The following is a 23,976-nucleotide window of genomic DNA, read 5'->3' on the forward strand; positions in this document are numbered from 1 at the left end:
TGACACGACGATGTAGATGATGGTAAGGCATGTGGAACTGATCCCATTCCCGATCATCTAAAATGTACTCATCAGAAAACCTGTTTCTCGTCTTGTCACATGTTGACTATATAGTTCATGGCATGTTACCTGATAGCTGAAACATGTAAGATTGGTAGTTGTTATTCTCATGGGTTTAAAGTAAAAGCCCTGGCTACAAAGCCAGCAAATGTGCATTGCTGCTCAAATCACTGCCAGTTTGTAGACACAATTCTGCCACACTGATGGATTACTTATGTGATCGCTCAAAGGATTTTCATTGAACCGGACATTTACAAAAAATCAAATACTGAAATGATTAAAAAAGGAGTAAAAACCTGAAGAGTTGTTTCGTACTGTTTCCATGAGAGTATGCGGGTTAAATGAGGTGATGTTTAATCTAATGATCATTAGGTTGTGTGATGGGGTTAGACAGGGTTGCATATCTGCAAGACTTTTAATGGGCGAGCGGTCCTGTCTATGCCTGTAAGACGTGTTTTATCTTAACCTCAACACATCATTTTGGCAGGGATAGAAACTGGATAAAGAGGATGCTGCATTACATTCATAGAGCACAATTATCTCTTTTGTGGAACAGTGGCGCCTGGTGGCTGTTGTGCTGAAGTGCAAGGCTAACTATCCACTATTTAGCTTATTTGTCCACCTCGAGATTTAGCAATTTACTTTACACGAGTCTGTAAAATGAAAATAGCTTAACGCAGCGGATATACTGTCACTGAATTAAAACACAAGCCTCAAAAAGAAACGTTGCTCCGCAGCACAGGTCACTCCAGTAAGTTTGCATTTTAAACAGATTGAATCGGTGTCTACAGTGTGTGCTAACGTTAGCTAAATTAGCAAACAGGGCTAGCTAACGTTACAGTGCAACCGGCTGCACGAGCGACAGACACGGGTTTATCTTAGCACAGAGGTCGTAAGACACTTTCCGTTGGTGTAGCGTTGAACATATATACATGTTTAATTAAGCTTCATTGTAGGTAAAGAATGGGCCAACCGTTTTAAACGGTTGCTGTAGGTGTAGCCGGTCCGCTAACAGACATTAGCATAGCAAGCTAGCTAGTCAGTAGTGTAAACTGTGGGCACGAGCAGCTTCGCTGCTAGCCGGCTAATTCAATGCTAATCACAACTGGCCATTGGGAGCTGTGACTAGCAAATGTTAGCTGTTATGATATGCGTTTTTTAACATTTACTCTTCCTTACAGGCAGCCATGTCGGGAATTAAAAGAAAAATAGAGGGCAATGACCCCGACTATGAGGACGTTTCGCTGGTACAAAATAGTAAAAGAAACAAAACGGCTGAACATAATGGTAAGTACATATACTGACTGCACAGACATTACACCTGCTTTACATTACGTGACAGCTAACAAGTAATGTACTCTTCTGATCTATTGTCTTTAATATTTGTTCCTCTTGCTTTGTCAGCCCGAGAAGCAACAGTACAGAAGATTGAAACCATCATTAGAGAGCAGTTTTCTTTAGAGATGAAGAACAAAGAGCATGAGATTGACGTGATAAGTCAGGTATGTAAATTATATTGGAAATATCTTCTTTGCATTGCACTATTTTTGTCACTAGTTTGCAGACAAAGTGCATTATTTTAAGTTACTTTTTTGTATGTCTTAAGTATGAAATAGAGCATTTTGTTCAGTGTTTTCCCATTATTTACAGCGGCTCAATGAAGCCAGGAGGATGATGGACAAGCTAAGGGCATGCATAGTTGCCAATTACTATGCCAATGCTGGCATAACAAGGCTCTCAGAGGTAAAAACCCACATGTTCACACTTAGAAAACTGTCAGCTGTCAAGGAAATAGTATAGTCCAGAGGAAGTAACCACCTTTTATTTTTTCAGCATTCTGCTAAGAGCGACCCCGCTGTGCTGAACCATCCAGCCATCCGCCGGTTCCTGGAGTCCCCATCCCGTTCGTCTTCCCCTCTCAACCAGGGCTCTGAGACTCCATCTCTGGCCCACTCAGAGTCCGAGTCCCTCTCACAGCATGGGGAGGGAGCTGAGAGGGATGGAGAGGGAGCATGGAGAGAGGACGGCAACAGGCAGGATCGCAGACCAGGACGCAATACAGGAAAGGTGAGTTAAGCTGACAAAGACTTGAATAGACTGGTTTAAGTATTATCTCTCATCCATCCTGTTATGTTCTCCATTATGTGTTGTAGGACACATTTGGTGTGCCATTGTCCATTGGAGCAGAGCAGAGGGTGACCTACCACACAACAGCAAATGAGGCCTCTAGACTCTATGCAAAGAAGACAATCGTAGTCGGGAACGTGTCCAAGTATGTAACCAAACTAAGCGAAAATATCACTGAGTAATCTTTAAGACAAAGTATGCTATAGAGCGATCCTTTTAATTAAGAGGTTAGGAGCCTCCTAGGAAGTCACTAACCTGTTTATATTCTAGAAGAAAACATAGTATTTGACTATTTCATATTTCATATTTCATACAAACTGTTGGACAGGTTTCAGATCACTAAAAGACCTTCCTTAAGTTTTAAAGGTTCATAAGTCAGACTATTTGAAAACCTCAACCATCATATTAGATTGATGTTATGTTCCTTGTGCTCATAATATCACTATCATTCTCTGAAAAACGTATACATTATATTTGCCATAACTGTCAATACAGCAAATTTACCTAAAGCATGGAGGTGATGTTTGTCAAAGATGCTAATATCACCTTGTTTGGTTTGATGACAGGTAAATACCTGTGAATGAGCAACAAAATGTTGTTTTTGTAGTAAGTCAGAGATATATCTCACTTTCATAGTATAACAAATCCTTATGAAATGCATTGCTAAAGATAGCTAAAAAACCCCACTCAACATGTTTGTATGTGAAAGGTTAAATGCATTTTATTAGATGAACTTTGCACTGGAGGTTTTGCTGTTTTTATTAAGTTGCTGCCCTTCTAATACAGGTTTGTCTGTACCTTAATAGTTTTCCACTTGTATGTTTTTCAAGCTTAGACTGTCTTGTTTGTCTTGTTTTCGCATGACTTTGCACTGAAGTGCTGAGCCATAATTCAGTTTTGCTACAAGCTCAATCTTGATGCAGTTCGAACATTCCTTTTTTTGAACTTTTCCCCCCTGGCCTCAGTTGATCTAGATATATAGCAGTTCAACAAGACCACTTGGTTCAGTGTAATACGAAGCCTATGTAATTTCTAGGAAGCTTGATTGACAAGGCCCATATATCTCATGCACATTAAATGTCTTCACCTCACATATGCTGGAGTGCATAGTTGTACCTAATAAGAAGGTTTAAACCTGACACAACAGTTATGGGCAGGTAATAAATGGAATACAGGATTAGATGAGTTTAAGTTGAATGTCAGCAAGCTGATGTATCTTTTTGTGCATTTCATTTTCAGACAGGTTCTTTGTACAGCTGTGTTGGCACTAAATGTTCATGCATGGCTTATTCGTACTAATCTGTTTTAAATTAAACTGTTTTCGGTGAACCTTAATCCTCTGCTCTTACCTTGTTTCCTTTCAAGTAGGTATTAGTCAAATACTATGAAAGAGCACTAGCTCCTTTACAGTCTTACCAACCCTCCAGTCGTTCACACATGTCCCAGTTTTGCTTCTTGTATATCATTAAGTCTTGTCTTCACCCAATCCCTGAAACATTATGCCTTACCTTTTCTGGTTCTTTATTCTCACTGTATGTTTTTTCACCTTTTCTCTCCACCTCAGGTACATTCCCCCAGATAAGCGGGAAGAAAATGACCAGTCTACCCATAAGTGGATGGTGTACGTCAGAGGCTCAAGGAGGGAACCCAGCATCAACCACTTTGTGAAGAAAGTCTGGTTCTTTTTGCATCCCAGCTACAAACCCAACGACCTAGTGGAAGTCAGGTTTGTGCCAGTCTGTTTTTCTACATGTTTGAGACAAACAAGTGTGTGTAAGCACTCCTCAGTCATTCACACAGTGTCTGATAAAGGCAGGGCTTTTCTCTTGTTATAAAAATTGGTACTTGGGTGCTGTTTTATTTGGTTCCCTCAGGCAAAATCAGAAGTGAGAGATACAGGGATGAACACATCCAAAAAAATGTGTTGCCCATAGACACAATGTTTACTTCTAGACTAGTATTATTGTCAGTAGTTTGCCCCACCTCTTTCCACGAACCAGACGCCAAATTAAAAGAAGTAAGGAAACAGTTTTAGAAAGAAGCACCTGGATGCTTAAGAGAGAGTTTACATCATCCGCTGATGTTAAATTCAGGACTTTCAGATCTGCTTCTAAGTGCAAAAACAGTCTGCTGATTTTCACATTGTGTAACACACACTCAGCAGTAAACAGACCATTATGAAAATCATTTTATAAGCACTGCCCTCTAGTGGATATTTGATCCACACCTTCATAGTTGAATGTAAAAAACAATCTTTATCTCTGAGTGACTCTTACTTGAGATAAATCTTGCAGGAGGTTTTTATTAATGCAAATGAATACTAATCATTATCCAGATTGTATGCACACATCATTAGGTGGGATCACTGACGTTGCATATAATGAGTCGGACTAGAAGTCAACATCATGACTAATAGTGGGCACACCTAAATCATACACACGGTGCAGAAAAACATGCGTGAGAAGTGTTTGCCCTCGGCCAAAGCACTGAGGTGTGTAGATTGGTGTCGCACAGCCTCCAGTTCAGCGATTAATATGTCTCATTTTAGTTCTTATCCTCTTAGAAGTCGCAAAGGATTTAAGTTTGCCTGTGGCTTCTGAATAAATGATCTCTTTCTTCAGTCAGCAATCCTTATCCCGAGCTGTAGCCTCCTGGCTTTTTCAGCTGACAAGGCGCTCACGTTGCCGTAGCAGCCGCTCATAAGCTCCCTCTGACTGACTCGAGTCTTGTTCTCAGTTAACCCCACACGGGCCCAATGCTCTGTGATGACTGTCGACGCAGCCTGAATGTAGATGAAGGGATGAATGAAAGTAAGGGAGAACAAAAACATCAAGCATCAATCACTGGGTTTATTGGAATAGACGCATAATCTGCATGCGCAAACACATGACCTTGTAAATGCAGGCAGTCAGATCAGCTTCTGTTCTGCGAGCTTCAAAGGGGGAGAAGATGAGAGCCCTTCTAGTCTTTGATTTTAAGAGATTACTAACTAAGTCTGAGTCTTAAACCACGATGGGAGCTTTGTTTTTTTTTCTCAAAATCATTGTCATGCATCCTTTTATAAATGTTTTTTTTCCTGATGTGTATTTCAGTGGAAGTTACATAAAGATCTTTGAATGTGTCTGTTCTCAGTGAGCCGCCCTTTCATTTGACACGTCGCGGTTGGGGTGAATTTCCTGTGAGGATCCAGATCCACTTCAAAGACCCTCGCAACAAACGTATTGACATCATCCACCAGCTAAAGGTCAGGACAGATTACAGGCCACATCATCACTCTGCTTGTTTTCCTCTTCAGTGTTTACTGTTCCACATGCAGTTTGAACTGAACCTTGTATGGACACCCAGATGTGTTTAAAGTCACGTTTGTGCATTTTGATACGTTGTGATGTGTGATCACTTTATAGAAAGAGAAAATTAGATTAAACCTTCTTAAAGAGGCAAAAAGTTGCCTTTACAATTATGAGTAATGATTACAACTCTATTATCCAGTTACTCTACTCTCGTTATGTTACAAGATCAAGACTCTTTAAAGGCATAATAAGTAGGATTTTTCCTGCATTTTGTCAACAACACATTCAAACTGGGCCCCTCCTCCTGGGCTCTTCGTCACCAGAAGCTCACTCTCACTCTCTCGTGCGAGAACACACCCACCCCGCCAAGCTTACACTGGCAGCATCATGGTTACCTTTGCGCTAGCATGCTAACCGCTGGTTAACTTTGCGCTAGCATGCTAACCGCTGGTTAACTTTGCGCTAGCATGCTAACCGCTGGTTAACTTTGCGCTAGCATGCTAACCAGCGGTTAGCTTGTCCTACCCTACCTGGTTGAGGCACCTACCTGTCCAACAGAAAGAAGGCCAACTCTGCGTCGCTCTTTTGCCATGTTTGCCGGTCTGAATGGGGCCCAGTTGCTAATTTGAACCACTCCCACACTCACCTATACGCTGATTGTCTCAGGCAACCACAACAGCGCCCCTCCTGAAAACGTCCTGTGCAAAGCAAAACAACAGAATAGATGCAGAGGGAAGGGTCTCACAAGGGTCCGCACACACACTCACCAGCACACATGTATAGTTATGATTTATATTATATTATATTACTTTATATTATATTTGTAAAAGTCTATATTTTTCTAGGAAAATCCTACTTATTATACCTCTAAGTCTAAAGTCTTTATTTTGACCTCTCTTTTCTTTGCCTGCAGCTGGACAGAACGTACACGGGGCTGCAGACACTTGGGGCAGAAACTGTAAGTTATAACTTTTCGCTCTATTTCCTGCAATCACTGTTTTTTTTCTTCTAAGAGCTTTACTCTGACAGTGAACTATATTTGTTCCAGGTGGTTGATGTGGAGCTCCATAGGAACTCTCTTGGGGAAGACTACATCCCTCAGCCCTCTTCCTCCAAGGTGACTCGTAGAGCAGCCAGCCCCGTGTTGGCCACCTCCCTGCCCCAAAGTTATGGACGCTCCAGTTCTCCCGTCCCACATGATCCCAGTGTAGACAAAGGTACATACGCTGAAACGTATATCATTTTAAACATGATAATGAAAAAGTCTTTAAATTATAGAAATAAACAATTGAGTTATTGTATTTATACATCTATAATTCTATCACATAATGCATATAATAACTCCAGGTGAGGTTGAAATGAAATGTATTTCAATTACTTCTCACATTTCCTTCTAGCTTTCATCAAAGCAGAGACAGGGAGGTCTGCAGGCGGCCACAGCTCTGGCCTTACAGCTGGTGAACGCACCCCAACCCGACCCAAAGTCGGTGACAGGATCACTCTGGGTTCGCACGGCAACTCGGCCTTCCAGCCCATCACAGCAAGTTGTAAGATTGTCCCACAAGGACAGCCTCCCAGCCCTGCCGAGTCTCCCGGGAAATCGTTCCAACCAATAACCATGAGCTGTAAAATCGTCTCAGGTAAATGTCTCCACCCGGTGGCCATTTTACAGTGTATCTTAAGCAGAAACAGAATTTTTAGTTGCTCTACAACCTTTGATCTAACCATTTTTTAACCAGCCAACATTGCAAAATAATTTCACTTTTATTTCAGATTTTATGCAGGTAAAATATGATCACTACTAAGTGCAGACAGCCAACACTTAACTGTCTGTTAAATATTTTATTATATCTACTCTTACCCTTAAATATGCCCTGGTGAGTTTTATTTAGGCTAAATCACAACAAACCCTGAAAGTGTTTATGTATTTGAAGCTTTTTCCAAGTTAATCACATATTAACATCCATAAAGATGATTATTCATCTAACAGCCTGTGCGCCTCCTCCCCCTTAGGTTCTCCCATCTCCACCCCTAGCCACTCCCCGCTGCCTCGCACACCCACCACCTCCACACCTGTCCACAGCAAGCAGAGCTCTTCGTCAGTGCTCAACAACCCTTATATCATCGTTGACAAGCCGGGCCAGGTGATCGGCATGGCTTCCTCATCCGCCGCCTCCGCAGGTACACGTCTCCCACTCAGTGTCAAAGTGCCGCTTGAAATCGGAAGTGGACCTGCAGCAAAAATTGAGAAGCAGCGTCTGAGCCGCCCACATAAAAATATAAAAATGGCTGTGAGGAATGTACTCTGTAGCAGAACAGATGATGAACAATACCCTCTAGAGTCTGTTTTTCTCGCCCTATTTTCATCCTTTTTTTCTTTTTCATCCTCTTGTACCCCCTTTTTATCCAGCTCTTTGTACTCCATCCCATCTGTTTCTTTCTGTCTCTCTTTTGTTCCTGTTTTGCACTCATAAAGTCTGACGTGTGGTGAGCCAGCAGGATGCTGGATGAGAGGTTACCATGGTGACTGAGCGGCTCTGTTTCATGGCCAGATTAGGAGACCCCACACTCACATCAAGTTTTTTTTTTTTTGCTTCTGTGTGTATTTATTCTTCCATAAACAAAGTGTGCAATTATGTGGAAAGCTGAAAAAGTGTGCACTTAATGTGTGCGTCATGCAGCAGAGTCATCCTACATCACCATGGCGGCCGTCTCACATCAGCAGTGTCAGTTCATATTGCACTTAGGTGCTCTTTCCCCTAGATTGCTCACTCTCTCTCTCAGCCACTCCCACACTTTCTCCAAATTTGCACAGCTCAACCAGATCTGTCCGCAGGGCTGGAGTGCTATTAAGTGATGTTTTATCAAGCTGCATGAGGTTGATGTGGGTGTTGTAGCTGATTCACCAACCCTGGGATAAAGCAGATTTTAACACAGTAGGTAAGGAACAAAATTTCAGCAGGGCTCGACTCAAAGTGTAAAATGCAGCTGCAGCCAAAGCTCTGCTTAACACCCACGCTGAGTAACCCTGGCAGGTAACAGTCACCTCACACTACAGTGGCCTTAATGTCTGTGGAAAGGACGGCAGGAGCTGCAGTGGCCCATAACGAGTACATTCATCTCTTCATTTGACTGATTGCGTGTGTTTTTGTGTGAATTACTCCACAGGAAGCCCCTCCGCCAAACAGTCTGCTGCACACGGCACTCGCTCTCCAGCCCCCAAAGTTCACACCAGCACCTTCCTCTCCTCGGGGGTGAAGGTGAGTTAGTAGCGCCTTAATTGTGTCACCCCTGAACATGAGTACTCATGACTTACAGCGTCTGTTTCCACGGATCTGTTCCCACCACAGGGAGGATGGTCTGTCCCTCTAGTATCTGTGTCTTTAACAAAGCATAGTGGTATAAATAGTAGGCCCGGGTGCTATCTTCAGCAGATGTGAGTGCCTTGGCAAGCTATTTAAATGGGACATCACTCTGAAGATAGGAGGAGGGGGTGCAGAGAGAATTGCATGGTTCTGTTTCACTCTGTGTCAATACCCTGCTGTAAAATCCTCCCACTCTCATCATCCAGAGAGATTGGGGTTTGATTTCACTTTAAATGTCTGTTTCATCACAGCGGTGTTCTCTTTGACTCTGCTGAGGCATCTGCTGTAGCACTAAATGCCAGGGCAGACGGGGACAGATGGGGGGAAATAAAAACATCTCCTTGATGAATAAATGATAGGTGCTGATTTTCAAAAAATCTGCACCAAGAAACTAATCTCTTCTCACTGCTCTGCTGTCTGTAGCCTTGATTGTATGGTTAAAATCTATCCTATTAATCACTAAATTATGACTTTTTAAAGGATAATTTCGGGATTTTTCAACCAAGACCCTATTTTCCCATGTTTGTGTGTAAGTGACTAATTGAGACAACAATTATTGAAATCGATCCAGTATTCAGGGAGGGAGCACCGGCCGGTAGCCGCGAGATACAATGTAACTAAACGGGGCACTGCGCATACGCCAATATACAGCCACTAAAAGTGCTTGTTTTTGCTACTGACAGGCTCAGATCGTTATAATAAGTGTTTGACAACACTGGGGCAGCCATGCTACTTTACCTTATGCTCTCTGTTGTTGTCTGTAAGCCTGTAACCCTGTAAGTCTCGCTCACAGAGAAGTCTCACGCGAGACCGTAGTTGTTGCAGGAAGAAGAAGAAGAGAGGAGTGAGAGAAGACGAAGAGGAGAGAGGATCTTTAGTTATGACAATCTTTTAGAAAGCATTGAGCAACGCTTTCTCTACTCCAACACAACAAACGGCACTTCTCCCTCTTGGTCTTCTTCTCTCACTCCTCTCTCCTTCCTCCTGCAACAACTACAGTCTCGCACGAGATTTCAGCGTGAGACTTCTCCGTGAGCGAGACTTGGTTACAGACAACAACAGAGAGCATAAGGTAAAGTAGCATGGCTGCCACAGTGTTGTCAGACACTTATTATAATGATCTGAGCCTGTCAGTAGCAAAAACATGCACTTTTAGTGGCTGTATATTGGTGTACGCCCGGTGCCCCGTTTAGTTGCATTGTATCTCATTTCGCGGCTGCTGGCCGGTGCTCCCTCCCTGAGTACTGGATCGATTTCAATAATTGTTGTCTCCACTAGTCACTTAAACACAAACACATAGGAAAATAGGGTCTAGGTTAAAAAATCCCAAAGTTATCCTTTAATGAGAGTTATATTTACATTAATTATAGCAGCTGCAGAGTCTACAACCTGTTGTGTTTTTAATGCAGCGCGTCTTTCCTGTTACAATCCTTCGCTCCATGTGCACTCGCTTCCTGTGCAGGTTATCATCAAGCAGGAGCCTGGGGAAGTTTCCACACAGCAGCAGCAGACGGTTTCCACAGTAACCAGCCAGCAGCAACCTGCTGCTTCAGCAGCACACCAGTTTGTCGCAGTGAAGGGGGGTCACATGATCTCCATGTCGGCTCAGAAACAGGCAGGGGGGCCGACAGGAGCCACGACTGGCAAGGTCTCAGGAATCATTATTTATTGAAACATGCTCAGAAATCATTAAATGTTAGTGTTGATTTAAACTGTATGTGTTTCAAAAGTTAAAAACTACATTTGGCACTTCTCATTTCTAGATGTTGGGCATCCCTGTTAGCTCAACGCTCCAGTCTGCAGTCAAACAGGTGGCCATCAGCAGTGGACAGATCCTGGTTGCCAAAGGAAACCCTTCTGTGTCCAAGGTGATGAGTGGGAAGCAGGTTTTGGCTCAGGGAGTCGCTAAAGCCATCGTCAGTGGAGCCAGTGGCCTCTCCGGTCAGCAGGCTGCTGCCAAGGCAGCCGGTGCCTCGAGTGGCAAGAGTGGAGGTCAGAGTTCACAGACATACAAGTTTACAACGTGTAAAGGTTCATGTGTCACTGAGGCAGCAAATCCTTGCGCTATTATTTTAATAATATATTTAAATGTGATATTCATAAAATAATTATTGCTTAATGATGCTTTTCTGACTCTGAAGGTTATTTGTGTACAAAAGCTTGTACTGTGACCAAAGTGTCCATATTGTTGTTTAGCCATTAAATTGTATCAATTATGTTTTTTTAGACCAATTTCCTTTTCCAAAATTTCCATTACAGTTTTAGAGGTTGATGACTAATAATATTTTTTCTATGTATGACCTCAGTGATGGCTACGCTTCAGCTGCCAGCCAACAACCTGGCCAATCTGGCTAACTTACCTCCGGGCACAAAGCTCTACCTGACCACCAACAGTAAGAACCCCTCGGGGAAGGGAAAGCTGCTTCTCATCCCACAGGGAGCAATCCTCCGAGCCTCCAGTGCAAGTGAGACAAACTACATGCTTCATATTCTTAACAACAAACATTGGAAAAAGCTCTATGTGTTGGTTAATACTTGGCGACGTCTGATGCACTTTTAGGGCCTGGTGTACTCAGCAGACACATTGTAGACACAGGTTTAATCTCACTAGTGTAACAACATGAGTGCTTCAAACAATCCTGTCACACATGCGACTAGACAAGACTGTGTGTTTCCGTAGAAACCACTCTCTGTACTTTGGTTCTAACTGCCGGCTTCTGAGACGTTATTTGCAACTTGAATTTGTAAGTCTGAGAATAGTTTGCACTTAGTTAAGAGTATATAATTTAGCTTTCCTTGTGTGTCTTAGATTAAGTTTGACATTGTTAGCTTTGGGAATTGTTTGGGACTAAGTGAAAATAATACATGAGTATGCAGTATCCGGGGTCAGCATCCCAGCCAGATGACCTTTGCCCTGACATTTTCCTCCACACCTCCAGTTGCAGACAGCTGTATTAAAATGTAAATGCTCTCGGCTCATCAAAAAGTTTTGGGGACAGAAAGAGAGCCTCTTCTGAAGTGACTTATGGATGCTGTCTGCTTCTCTACCTTCTGGACAGTGAGTCAGTCATAGTCATCCGCTTCCTCCTGCAGTTTATTTAATGTGCACTGCGAGCTAGAATGTCTCATGCAGCACACTTCTTGTCAAATTGCAAAGAGATTAAATAGATTTAGCATCATCTCATACTTTATCTACAGATTTCACCTCAGTAAACCAACATCGCTCTGTGTCCCCCTTCTTCAGTTATAAAATATGCTTTTTTTGAAGTAACTTCTAAGACGAGCTGTGATGTGAGATAAAGAATAATAGATATGAGACTGATGTGAATGTGGTTTTTGTGTAATTTAGGTCAGCAGTCCCAGAGCAGCTCATCAGCAGGCGCAGGGGGCTCACAGACCACCTCCTCCTCCTCCTCTTCCTCTTCCAGCAGTCTGCCTTCCAACCTCTCCTACACATCCTATATCCTCAAACAGACTCCACAGGTGGGTAGAGACGCATTTATGCTACGTTACAAACCTTAAAGACAGTCATATTCTGGTATAAAAATGCTTCTCTGTGTAATGTGCTGTTGTGGATTCTTGTTTTTGTCTTATCGAGCTTTAGTATTTTTCTGCAGCATATTTTAAGCACTGCATCAAGCACTTGATCAAAGTCAGTAGGAAACCTTCACATCATCCCTTAATCATCATCCCTAGATTTTCTTCCTGTATAGCTTGACAAGACGTGCATGCGCAGTATGCAAATCTGTTTTTTTTCCTCCTTTGTGACTCTCAGATTTTTGTATTCTGGCAGAGAGGTTGAGCCTGGTGTGTTCTTAATTAGACACATTCATTACAGCAGCATTGATCCTGCAGTCAGCTTTAGAATAGTGCTCTCTCTGCATTTAGCCTACAGCATATCATGGAGTTGTCTACAGAGGTTTCCACCTACATTTAAAGTGTGGATCTGGGCTGTTTATCCTCAAACATCGATACATCTTTAAGATTAAGAGTGTTTTCAAAGTGTTATTCTTTTCAGAACAGATGTTCTCACATATATTTTGTAAACCTCCCGTCACAGCGAAAAAGCTTTTACACTTGGACACAAACTGTGCATTTGTAAGCTATTGGGAAAATGGCACACCATTTTTTCTATTAGTTAATGTTGTGTGGTTTGTCTATCTCAATTTAGAGCATGTTAAAATGTTTATCCTAAACCTAATCCTGCGTGTCCATCTTTCCCAGGGAACGTTTTTGGTTGGCCAGCCAGCAGCGGGCTCAGGGAAGCAGGGAGCCTCCAGTTCAGCGGGTCATGCTGCATCATCTCCAGCAACTGTTACCCAGCAGGCCATCCGGGTGACAGCTGGCCAGAAGGCGGCCATCCTGGCTCAGGTCAGTATGAGTAACAAGACTGAGGGCAGGACTTACCGTAAACCCCAGAATAGGGTTGCACCGGAAAATAAGACAGCGCCTCTTTTTGGGGTATGCCAGAGGGGAAAATGTTTTCTGAAGCTATTTATTAATAAAAAAAAAAGTTATTTTAACACTATTTCAATTTATTTTCATTTGAAACGCATTAAAAACACACAAATATATCCTACTATCTGTTTTCACCATGTTGAGTTTGCAATCCTGCTAGCTACCGGTGTGGTAGTTGAGCTCAGCCTACGGTAATGTTGATTGTTGTGAGGATGGCGGCTGCACTGGCGATCATGGCGGCGCATGTCCGTGACGAAGCTTTAGCTATATTATAGCGCCATCGTCTAGGTAAAATACCGTAACACAATTAAATTCCTCTCTCTGCATTCATTCTGGTATATTGGTCGCGCCGTTATGTAGGACGCAGCCCACTTTTGAGATGAAGAATGGTGAATGTCATTCTTTTAGTTTTGGATCTAAAATTCAACTTGGTGATTTCTGTGATTGACAGGTGGTGGGCGGCTCCCAAGGTGCACAGGTGAAGCTGTCTGACGGCTCGGTTAAGACGGTCACAGCGGCGGCAGCGGGCCACTTGTCCAAGCCTGGGACGACCACATTGAGGATGACAGGCGGAGTCATCACTGCCGCTAGCTCCACGCCAAGCTCTGTCAGCGCTGCATCAGCTGCAGCCAACCAACAACAGGCGAGTTTCACAGCATTTGTAGTTTCATTCTGCCTCACAGCTTTTTCTTTTTTTCTTTTTATTCATGCAAACTGTTTTTTTTTGTTTTCAAGTATCACAGATGATCTAACAAGTGAAATTTCCATCAAATGTGGCTTGGTAAATAAATATTTGACCTGATATTTCCAAGTAAAAATAATTAGTAATGATTAGATTTTTGGAGCATGTTTTACTTTGATGATGAAGTTAAGTGTGTTTGCATAAGGAGAGTCCCAACTGATACTAAACACTTATGTTGAAGTGGGAGAAATCCATTGATTTGCAACTGCAGTGTGATAACATGGAAAACAGGAGTGATCCAGTGTGAGTGCAGTAGCAAGGTTACTGTTGTATTTGTCTGAGCGAGCAGAGACAGCAGATGGTGTGTGTTTGTGTGTGTGTGTGTGTGTGTGTGTGTGTGTAAGGAGAGCCCCGAGCAGTTCACGAGCAGTGGTCTGGGTTTAGGTGATTACTGCTTCTGAGTAATTGGCCAGGCTTCATTAACTCGAGAAATGGAAACAGACGAAAAAGACTTCCTAGAGGCTCCAACACGCAAAACAAAACATGTTTGCAGAATTAAACCGAGAAAAATCCCTAACTTCTCCGGAGATGTGGATGCAAACACAAAAGACGAGTACGTGGTGGCTGCTTTTCTCTTTGGAAAAGCTGCCCTTTCAGGACTCCTAATTGTGTTTTGAGGACTCTCTGGGCTCTTTTGTCTTTGAGAATTCCATAAAACCAGTGACCTGATTGACACGTCTCGCTCTGAGAGTTGCACGGCACTGGAAAACAAATGTGACCAGAGTGAAGAAAAGCTGTTAACAATAATCCTCCCACATTGAATTTACATTTGTCAGTCCATCTCTCCGCTCTAAACACGTGGATTTGTAGGTGGATTTGTCATGTACAGAGATGTCATATCATACTGTCATATAACTGAATAAGAGGTGAAATGTGTTTTCTACCTCTTGCCTAATAAAGTATAAAAAAATAGTCCTCAAATATATATTAATTTAATTTATAATAGTTTTCAAATTTAATCACAAAATAGATACAATAAACATGTTAGACATACTACAGTAGCACAGTTAGTAGAACGTTAGTAAGCTCTGTTTTTACTCCATGAATACATTTCCAGTTCTAACTGTACCACCCTTTAGTCGACTGTCATACCCTTTGAAATAGCGTTGCATTCTTTCTGTTAATTTTCTCGCTGACAGCCGTGTGTGTGTGTGTTTTGTGCAGGCTGCAGATGCTGTGAAGTCTGTCTCTCAGCATCACTCTCTCCTGGTGGCAGCCAACCAAGCGGCAGTAATCAGTGCAGCTAAGAGCGCCAGTGCCGCCGCTGGAGGCAGCCTGTCCAAGACGGCGGTGGCCACCTTGGTCAAGGGTGCTGGCAACTCTGCCACGATGACGAAGAGTGCCGCGGGGTCAACCGGAGCTGTGGTTACAGTCGCCAAAGGCATCACCAACATGCCCGTCATCAGCATGTCCAAGGGTGCGGGTGCAGGGACTGTGGTGGGTGTGCCCAAAAGCAGCGGCACGTCATTGGTCACTGCTGCTTCGTTAGTCAGCGGGGTGGCGGCAGGAGGAGGGAAGACGGGTGCGACTCTCTCTGGTATGAAACCTCACGCTGGTTTGAAAGCGAACAAACATATAACAGGTCGAGCTTCAAATAACCCTTTATCTGTTGTGTTGTGTCCAGGCATGCTGAAGATCCACTCTGGAGGTTCCAGCTCCCAGCAGACTGTCCTAACCATCCCCGCCAACCAGCTCAAGCAGCTGGGGGTCGGCACCAGCTCTGCAGGGTTGCAGACCATACTCATGCCTGTTGGGAAAGGTGAATTACCAACAGTCGGCCTTGTCATTAGTTCATATGAAGTCTCTTTATAGCCCAGATAGAAAAACAACTCCTGTAAGAATCTAAAGATAAAAGGCAGTAGAAGAAGCATTTGAATAAAACATGAAGCAGCTTTGACATTGATCTCTTTTTTGCTGTGCTACATTTTTTATACGTTTCTGAAAAACATGTTGAAATACAGCGTGTTGTTCTCAGATGAGTTGAGAGTGTAAGACTATAGTAGCTAACAGAATTTCTCAGAAAGTTTGACTTCATATTGTGATTCATCTGTTACATGCTGTAGATTCTCCTCTCTCAGTGGTACACCATCCCTCTCCCTTCTCATATTTCATCTTACCGTTAATCCCATTTACCTAATGGGCCATTGATCCATACTGTGTGTGTGTGTGTGTGTGTGTGTGTGTGTGTGTGTGTGTGTGTGTGTGTGTGTGTGTGTGTGTGTGTTTTCTTCTGTGTATAGTGGTGTCTAAAGGCCCAGTCTCCAGTACTGCTTCCCCCTCCTCTTCCACCGCCCCAGGAGCGGCTGGAGCTGGAGCCTCCCCAAGTCCTGTCAGCCACGCGTCCCCCTCCCTTGCCCTGCCTCTGGCACAAGGTGAGAGGGGTCCATCCCTACTCCACCCGCTCTCCTCTCCTCCATCAATCTTTCTATCATGCAGTCCTAATTGTTTTTTATGAGTGATAAAACAATACAGAGTTCTGGTTTCTACAAGAAGAATGCATGTTTTTAATATAAACCACCACTAATGGTGTGTTTAAGCTTACATGAATCTTTCTCTCTCTCTGCTGTTACAGTGAAGACAGAGCCGGGTGCTGGCACAGCTGTCACAGCTGGTCCGTCGCCCCCGGTCACCGCTCCTGTCCATGTGGCCTCTGCAGCTACCACAGTCAAGCAGGAGCAAGGAGCCGATAACGCTGCACACGACCTCATCAAGTAAGCGTGAGAACAGATCACGATGCCACTTTAACTTATAGCACGTTAACTGACTGTCAGACGGAGAGATGATTTACTGTCTCTAAAGAGGGAAGGGAGATGTGCAGAAACAGATTGCAGCAGTGTTTTTATATTGATTTTTACCCCTTATGCGTTAACATTTTCATTTTTAACTTGCCCATCCAAAGCAAGAACATTGTAGCTTCATTTTTTAAAGCTGTCACATCGTATCTCTCTCAGCATATTAATGGAGGGTTTTACAAACACTTTCTCTTCCTGGCAGCAGTTTCAGTGAATATTTTCTGGTAGCACACCTGACACTTCTGCTTTCCTCCTCAGCACTGAGCACATAGAGACCATGATGCAGCTGCTGACAGCTGTGGTGAAGAAGTTCCCTCTGATTGTGCCAGAGAAGAGTAAGTGAGCTCACCTGAAACACAAACTCACGACATATTAAAACAGACTGAAGGCTCTATCCACTGTTTAATTCTTTGTTTGTTTGCTTGTTTAGCTGAAGACTCCCATCCATTCTGTGCCTCTTCAATTGAACAGTATTATTCCTGGATGATTGGCAAGCGCAGAGCATCAGAGGTAACTTTTTGTTGTTTTCTGTATGTATGTGTGCACACAATCTCAGGTTCCATCGGCTATAGCCTGACGACGATATAGCCTCTGAGGACAACGGTGAACATGCTGCGCGTGTAGCCGGCGGTTAGAGATAAACGACTTCCAGTCAAGATTTCCTTTTCTGCATGCTGTGTTGTTTTTCTTGTGATTTACTCGTAATTAACGGGTCTTGCCTTTGCTGAAATTTCAACATCATGATGCAGTTTTGTAAGAAGTAAAAATTTTAACGTGGTCACGCCTGCCCTCAAGAGGAGAAGAAAACAACTTGTTTGTTGAACGGAGGTCGGATCGATCATTTCTGATGCATTCGTAGAAGTCGGGAAATCTGAACGCTGAACGGCTTTGGTGACACAGCGTCAAGGGAATTAGATCTAGAACAGATTGTTAGCTGTTAGCATGCAGATGTCTGTTTATAGAGTTTTATAAGAAGCTAAAACATCGTCAGATAGCCGCTGACGGGAGCCGGGTGTCATTACGGCACATCACATTCCGTCTGCTTTAGCTCTCCACACGCACTGTTTTTCCTGCATGCGCCGCAGCCTGCTGATACGTGATTGGTCAATATTACTCGGACTACAAGCATAGTACAAACGGAAACCAGAAGAATTGCCAGCCCTAAAAATCACGTCACTGCCTACACTGTAAACAGAGATTAGTGTGCACATGATTAGCTGTGCATTATCAGCGACTGATAGTGTTTATAAAACCTCAGTGAAGTCAAACTGCTGATAGGACGGCTGTGAAAACGGTTTTGTTGGCGTAAGTAAGACATCTAACACCAAACCACATTTCATTAACTGCTGCAAATTAGAGCTGCAACAATTAATAGACAGACAAATGAGCAGAAACTTTTTTCCTAATGGTTTGTCTCTGGATCCATAATCAATTGTCAGGATTTTTCTTTCTCACGTGATACTAAACTGAATATTTTTTTGTTGTTCTAGTGACATTTTATAGTCTTAATACTTGACCAGAGATTTGACACATATACAACAGATTTATCAACAATGAAAGTGAAAATATTTAGACGTGCTTTTACCTTTGTTAAACATTATTGGCTGTACTTCAGAAAGGGAAAGCAGGATCACTTGTTTCCCAGGATTAAGCTTTACTTTAAACACTTTCCCTGTTCTCTAAGCAGAGTAATTTCCTTCAATAAGGGTTTAATTTAACCCTCCTAATGTCTCCACGCGACAGCTCCCGCCTCCTTGCAGTTACCCTCCAGGTTCCAGCACGAGGGCGTCCACAGTGCCAGTGATAATTTGCATTGTTTGCAGTTTTGTCGTCTGTGTAATCTGTCTTGCTGCTCGGTGCCGGACCCCTGACTCAGCGAGCTTTCTGCTTGCATCATGTCGTCCCATCTATCTGGTCAGATGTGTATCTGTGCCTGGTTGTCTCCTCTCATCTCTTCTTAATGGGTTCATCAATAGCTCATACAGACCAGCCCATGTCTGAGCTGCCTGTTCTCTTTCTCTGCCGCTATAAAAGACTCTCAGATGAGCCCAGACGTAGATATTTATATCTGCAGGTCACTAATTTACTTATGGGGACAGACGACTCAAGCACATCATTCAACAGTGAGAGGACAGGCTGGGAGGTGGACTGGACAGGAGTGACTGTGTGTGCCCGAATTTGTGAACTTTAAGGCTTGGCAGTTATAAAACTTTCATCAATCCACAGCCTGACAGTTTCATATAATGCACACCGGCATGTCTCTGTGTAGCTTCAGCGAGCAGTGGCAGTAAAGCGCGTCGTCCAGGATGTGTTGGACCGCTCGCCCCGCCTGCAGGCCCTCACCCCGCCAAAGACAAGAGAGGTGGCGCAGTGGTGCCGGCAGAGGGGCTACACGCCACCTGACCTCGAGCCCCAACGCAGGAATGAAGACGAGTCCATCGAGGACATCCTCACGCAGATCGACAACGAGCCTGGTGAGTTTGTGTGTTTCAGTGTACGACTTCTAGACTGGGATTCTTTTCTTATTTTTGTTCTTTCACTGTTGACTCCTTTCGGTTTCAGCAGCCCAAAGTGGATCAATTTTGTCCGTTCAGTGTTGGAGGTGTGGGTGTAGTGCTTCTGTTACCAGTTTGTCCAGTGTGCAGCCTCAGCGTTAGAGCTCAGCAGTGTTGTTTTATTTACCGGGACTTCTCATTAATTCTGTCTTTTGTCTGTAAAGGGTGAGAGATGAGGCTGCTTATCTCTGAGTCACACGCTCGCCTAAGCAAGACAAAATGATAATCTATGTATATGCTCCCCTCATCTCTCCGTCTTGCACAAATATCTCCATTATTATTGTCAGATTCCCACTCATGAAGCTGCTGAGTAAAATCCTGATGCGTTTAATGTACATGTGACTGTGCCCTACAGAGTGCCCGACGACCCTGAGCAGCTGCGACGAGCTGATGCTGCGACTGGAGCAGATGCAAGCTCTGCTAAAGACCGAACCAGAGGATGCGGACGATGAAATAGTCGACATCGTCACCGTGACTCCTCCCTGCCAGAAACTGAAGGTTAAAGAGGAGGAGCAGGAGGCAGATGCGGAGCCAAAGTTCTTCCTGGGCCCCTGCATGTCCACCCAGTTTGTCAGTGAGACAGCTCAGCAGGTCAGGAGATTTTAACCAATAATATCGTGTTATTGTACCACTTTTAGTAACTTAATTAACCAGACGTAGCTCCGTTTTTTTTATATGCTAACTCCTCTGTCTCTCTCAGATCGGGATGACCTTCCAGCCGGTCGAGGTGGAGAAGAATGTGTTCGCTCCAGTAGTGGAAGCCATGATTCTGAAGGTCGGTCACTAAACAGGCCAAAGCAAAAAAGTTTTACCTTAGCTCATCATTACCTCAACATACCCTTGACTAGAATGATAAATACTGTATGAGATGGACTCCTGCACAGTATTGCGTGTTTCACCTTGTACTGTTGAGGGAGTGGGTTTTCTTTGTGACTAATGATGTGTGTGTGTGTGTGTGTGTACACTGCAGGCCACTGAACAGTTTGCCAGTGACGTCCTGAGAGAAGCTCTGGCTGGGGCCTACGCCAAATCCCCTCAGAACAGGTCAGCCTCTGTTTTTTTTTTTGCCCTCTCTAACATGCAACCTGCTTAGTGCTCCACTTCTTTACTTTGATCACATTCATCATATCTGGGGCTCGTCCAAGCGAACAGTTGCTACTCTGGTTATTTTTAACTCGTCCACAACAGGAAGCATTATTAAATTGTATTGAATAAATAGATGTTCCATAATAGTGGTTTTAGGGCAGCGTTGAACCACATAATTTATATTTAGAGATAAATCTTGCAAACACATCGGTGAGTTATACCATTTCACTGGGTGACATCATTGTTATGGTGACAACACGGCTCCTGTTGTTTGAGTCAGACCCACATGCACAATCCTGCTGCTGTAAACACTCATTAGAGTGCCTGCTGTGCATTAATCCACAGCTGGAAATGGTCCCAAACAAATGTGTTTTTGCTCTGGACTGGGGTAGGACAGGTTAGGGAAGTATGGAAGTATAGAGAGACAGACTTAATGGTGGTTTTGTAGTTTTATGTAGGCTTTGTTGACAATAAAATAAAAGTATACTTGCCTTATAATTTAAAAATGTTTTTACAGATCATGTTAAGTGGCTGGGGCGCCGGTTTAGGTCAGTCGGTACAGCATGTGCCCGCATGTATGGAGGGAAAGTCCTTGACACATCCCAGCTCTTTCATGAACACCTCTGCACTTAATGTTATTGATGCTATTGGTGATGATGACATTGAGGATGTTGTTGATGTTGATCAGGATATTCATGATGATGACTATATTGACCTTGTTGATGCTGCTGCTGATAAAAAAACACCCTGTGCACTGCCTGTAGGCACTAGTGTCCGGAAGCACTTGAAGCTGTTTGTTGGCTCTTACTGACTACATTCCCTTCTGTCTTGATCTTTGCTTGTGTTGTGTTAACTCTCAGATGTACGTCGCTTTGGACAAAAGCGTCTGCTAAATGAAATTGTAACATTATAACATTATAAAAAAATTACTACTCAATACTACTCGATGTTAAAATGTTGCATTTTTCAACGGCAGCAGCGCAATGTGTTTTGTGCTCCGTAATACATCTATGAATACTAGAGAAATCAGCTTTCTTTAGGACAATCTTAGTTTGTATGTTTTTTCTGGAACCAGTCATTACCTGTGTTGGTTACACATCAGTTAACTCTTCTATCCTTACCTGGAGAGTATTTTTTGACTTTCTTTTTCATTTGCTTAATGTAGGACAGCATTAAGTAAGAGATCATGTATAGTGTGCAGGTTGTTATCGCGGAATGGAATCTATGCAGGGTGAGCATTAATTACAAAATCAATAATTTGACAGAAAATATTAATTTGGAAATTATTTTATTAATTTAAAAATGATTATATTTTTGTTCACACACTCACAGTGACAGCTGTGTCCATAGCAACGGTTAACTCTAGCCTTCTTAAAATGAGCATACCTACCTGTTTTTACTCACATGAAATGGAAACATTTAACAAGTAAGACAGGCCGAACGGGTCCGCTTGAATCAGCGCAGCACCTGATTGAGGTTTTCTGTCTCGTCACTGTTTTGTAGATCTCTCTGTTTCCTAAAGTTTTTGCATTGTCTAGCCTTCATTTCTTTCTCTTGGCTGTTTTCGTCTCTTTTCTTTTTTTACCTCTGTAATGGACCGATGTCAAATTTACGGGACTTCTTTTGGCAGATTCATAAGATTAGTTAGTCCTCCAGATTGTGTGATTAGAGCCGCATGCCTAGCAATGGTCTGTTCTTCATAACAACAGTCGGTTATCGAGAAATAACAGACCTCAGAAAGCTGTAATTAAACCAGCCGTGTAATAAACTGATATAACAGAATCCATTTCTTCAGAGCTGAATATTAAACAAATCCGCTGTCGAAAAAAACTGATAAATATTCAGAAGCCAACCAATAATGTCCTGGGCAGACTGAAACATACTTCCTGTGCGTCTAGTTGTAATAATCCTTACTTTGCAACCTTTGGGTTTACAGGGCTCCCAGAGAGATCACAGCCATGAACATCCACCAGGCGGTCGGTGGCATCCCCACCTGTGACTTCCTCACCAACACACACATGGGTTACCTGTCCAAGGACAACTGAGGCAGAATGTCGCTGAATGGTGATTGACGCGTACAGAGACGTGAGGACTGTCTGCTCGGCTGGCTGTCACAGAGAGAGAGAGAGTCCACTGTGTGAAGATAAACACCTTGATGTCGCCTCAGGGTGTGCAGTAATAACTAATGTTGTGCTGTCATTAACTCGATCACAGAAGGGCTCCGCTTGCCCCGCACAGCAGCAGAATAACAAATGTTCTAATACTCTGGGTATATTGTAACATTTTAGTGCTGATGTATCGAGTGAAGCGGCATGGCGGGACTCGTTTTATTTGGTTTGGAGAGGCTGTTGTGTTCTCGCTTACCTCAAAAGAACAAGATTATTATCATGATGAAGTGTTTTGACTTACAGCACTAAATCATACCATCAGAATGCTGTCACATTACACTGAAGAGGGAACAGTTTGTCAGCAGAGGAGAAACACTGGATCTTTCAAAAGTGTCATTGCCATGGCAGCCAATATTGAGTCACTACCAACATCCTTTTGTTGAGTCTCAGTGTTACCTGACAGAGGTAATTATGGCTCTAGTTGCAGACAGATTGTCACGGAGATCTTCAAGTCTGTTCAGAAATTCAGTGTCTGGGTGAAAGGGAGAGGAATGACTCATAGTGTCATTATGAATTAAAGAATCGTCTCACCTTCAATGACCAGGTTTGATATCCAGTTCAAAGTGCTTTTAAGTGTTCATGTAATATATGACCAATATGAAATAGACGGTCTTTTCAAATCCTGTATTATTTTTTTATTTGATGTCAATAACAGTAAGTTGAGTGTTTGAATATGTGTGGACACTAGTGGAAGTCATCGTCACAGAAGTTAATGAATTTGTGTGCGTGCGTGTGTGTGTGTGTGTGTGTGTGTGTGTGTTCCGGCTGATGTAGTGTCTGTAAATCTGTTTAACGTGGATCTTTGCATCATGTTTATATGTGGCGTGATTGAACGAGTGATTGTCACGTCTGTTGAACCAAATTAGTGTAGGACAAACTCAAATGTTGTATTTTCATGTTTCAGTGCAAACCAAAAACAATAATTAATATTCTTGTAATAAACTAAGAAAAATATCAGGTTGAATTATTTCTTGCAAATGTGACTTAAAGCTCCTGTGAGGAGTTTTTTGCTGGTTATGAAACAGACTGAAATTAATTCTGATTACACTATTCGACCTACAAAAGCAAACCAGACCATCAGCGACAAGATTGATTATTTCTATATAGTTATTTTTGTTGCCTGAACCTGCTGGCGCAGGGTAGGTGTCACATGAGGCGATTAACTGCAAGCTGTCTTTGTTTACATTTTCCAGGGTAAAAATGTAAAGGGAGTGAAACGTGCCCGTTAAAAGAAAGCAGGATGAGTGTTTTGTTAAAAACCACCACTTACACATGTTCAGGACAAAATGAGCAAAGCTATAAGAGGTACAGCTTTATCCACAGGGGGCGCCAA

General features: G+C 43.0%; 1 protein-coding gene across 1 annotated transcript; it reads left to right on the forward strand.

The window, feature by feature from the left end:
* The first annotated feature begins 720 nt into the window (after positions 1–720).
* On the forward strand, positions 721–23,771 carry yeats2 (YEATS domain containing 2). Its single transcript, XM_069685492.1, has 30 exons — positions 721–811; positions 1,242–1,347; positions 1,465–1,562; positions 1,711–1,803; positions 1,894–2,127; positions 2,214–2,332; positions 3,752–3,913; positions 5,320–5,431; positions 6,391–6,435; positions 6,526–6,694; positions 6,875–7,117; positions 7,491–7,658; positions 8,646–8,737; positions 10,305–10,490; positions 10,606–10,834; positions 11,149–11,307; positions 12,192–12,325; positions 13,067–13,213; positions 13,752–13,943; positions 15,207–15,579; positions 15,667–15,801; positions 16,283–16,414; positions 16,615–16,753; positions 17,093–17,169; positions 17,265–17,344; positions 19,104–19,308; positions 19,745–19,980; positions 20,090–20,164; positions 20,360–20,433; positions 22,412–23,771. The coding sequence occupies exons 2-30, from the start codon at positions 1,248–1,250 to the stop codon at positions 22,518–22,520; spliced, it is 4,317 nt and encodes a 1,438-aa protein (XP_069541593.1). The 5' UTR covers positions 721–811; positions 1,242–1,247; the 3' UTR covers positions 22,521–23,771.
* The last annotated feature ends 205 nt before the right edge of the window (positions 23,772–23,976 follow it).

This window comes from Semicossyphus pulcher, unplaced genomic scaffold (genome assembly GCF_022749685.1).
Source record: "Semicossyphus pulcher isolate SPU_LCO1_2020_fin unplaced genomic scaffold, fSemPul1.0.p SCAF_7, whole genome shotgun sequence".
Taxonomy (NCBI): domain Eukaryota; kingdom Metazoa; phylum Chordata; class Actinopteri; order Labriformes; family Labridae; genus Semicossyphus; species Semicossyphus pulcher.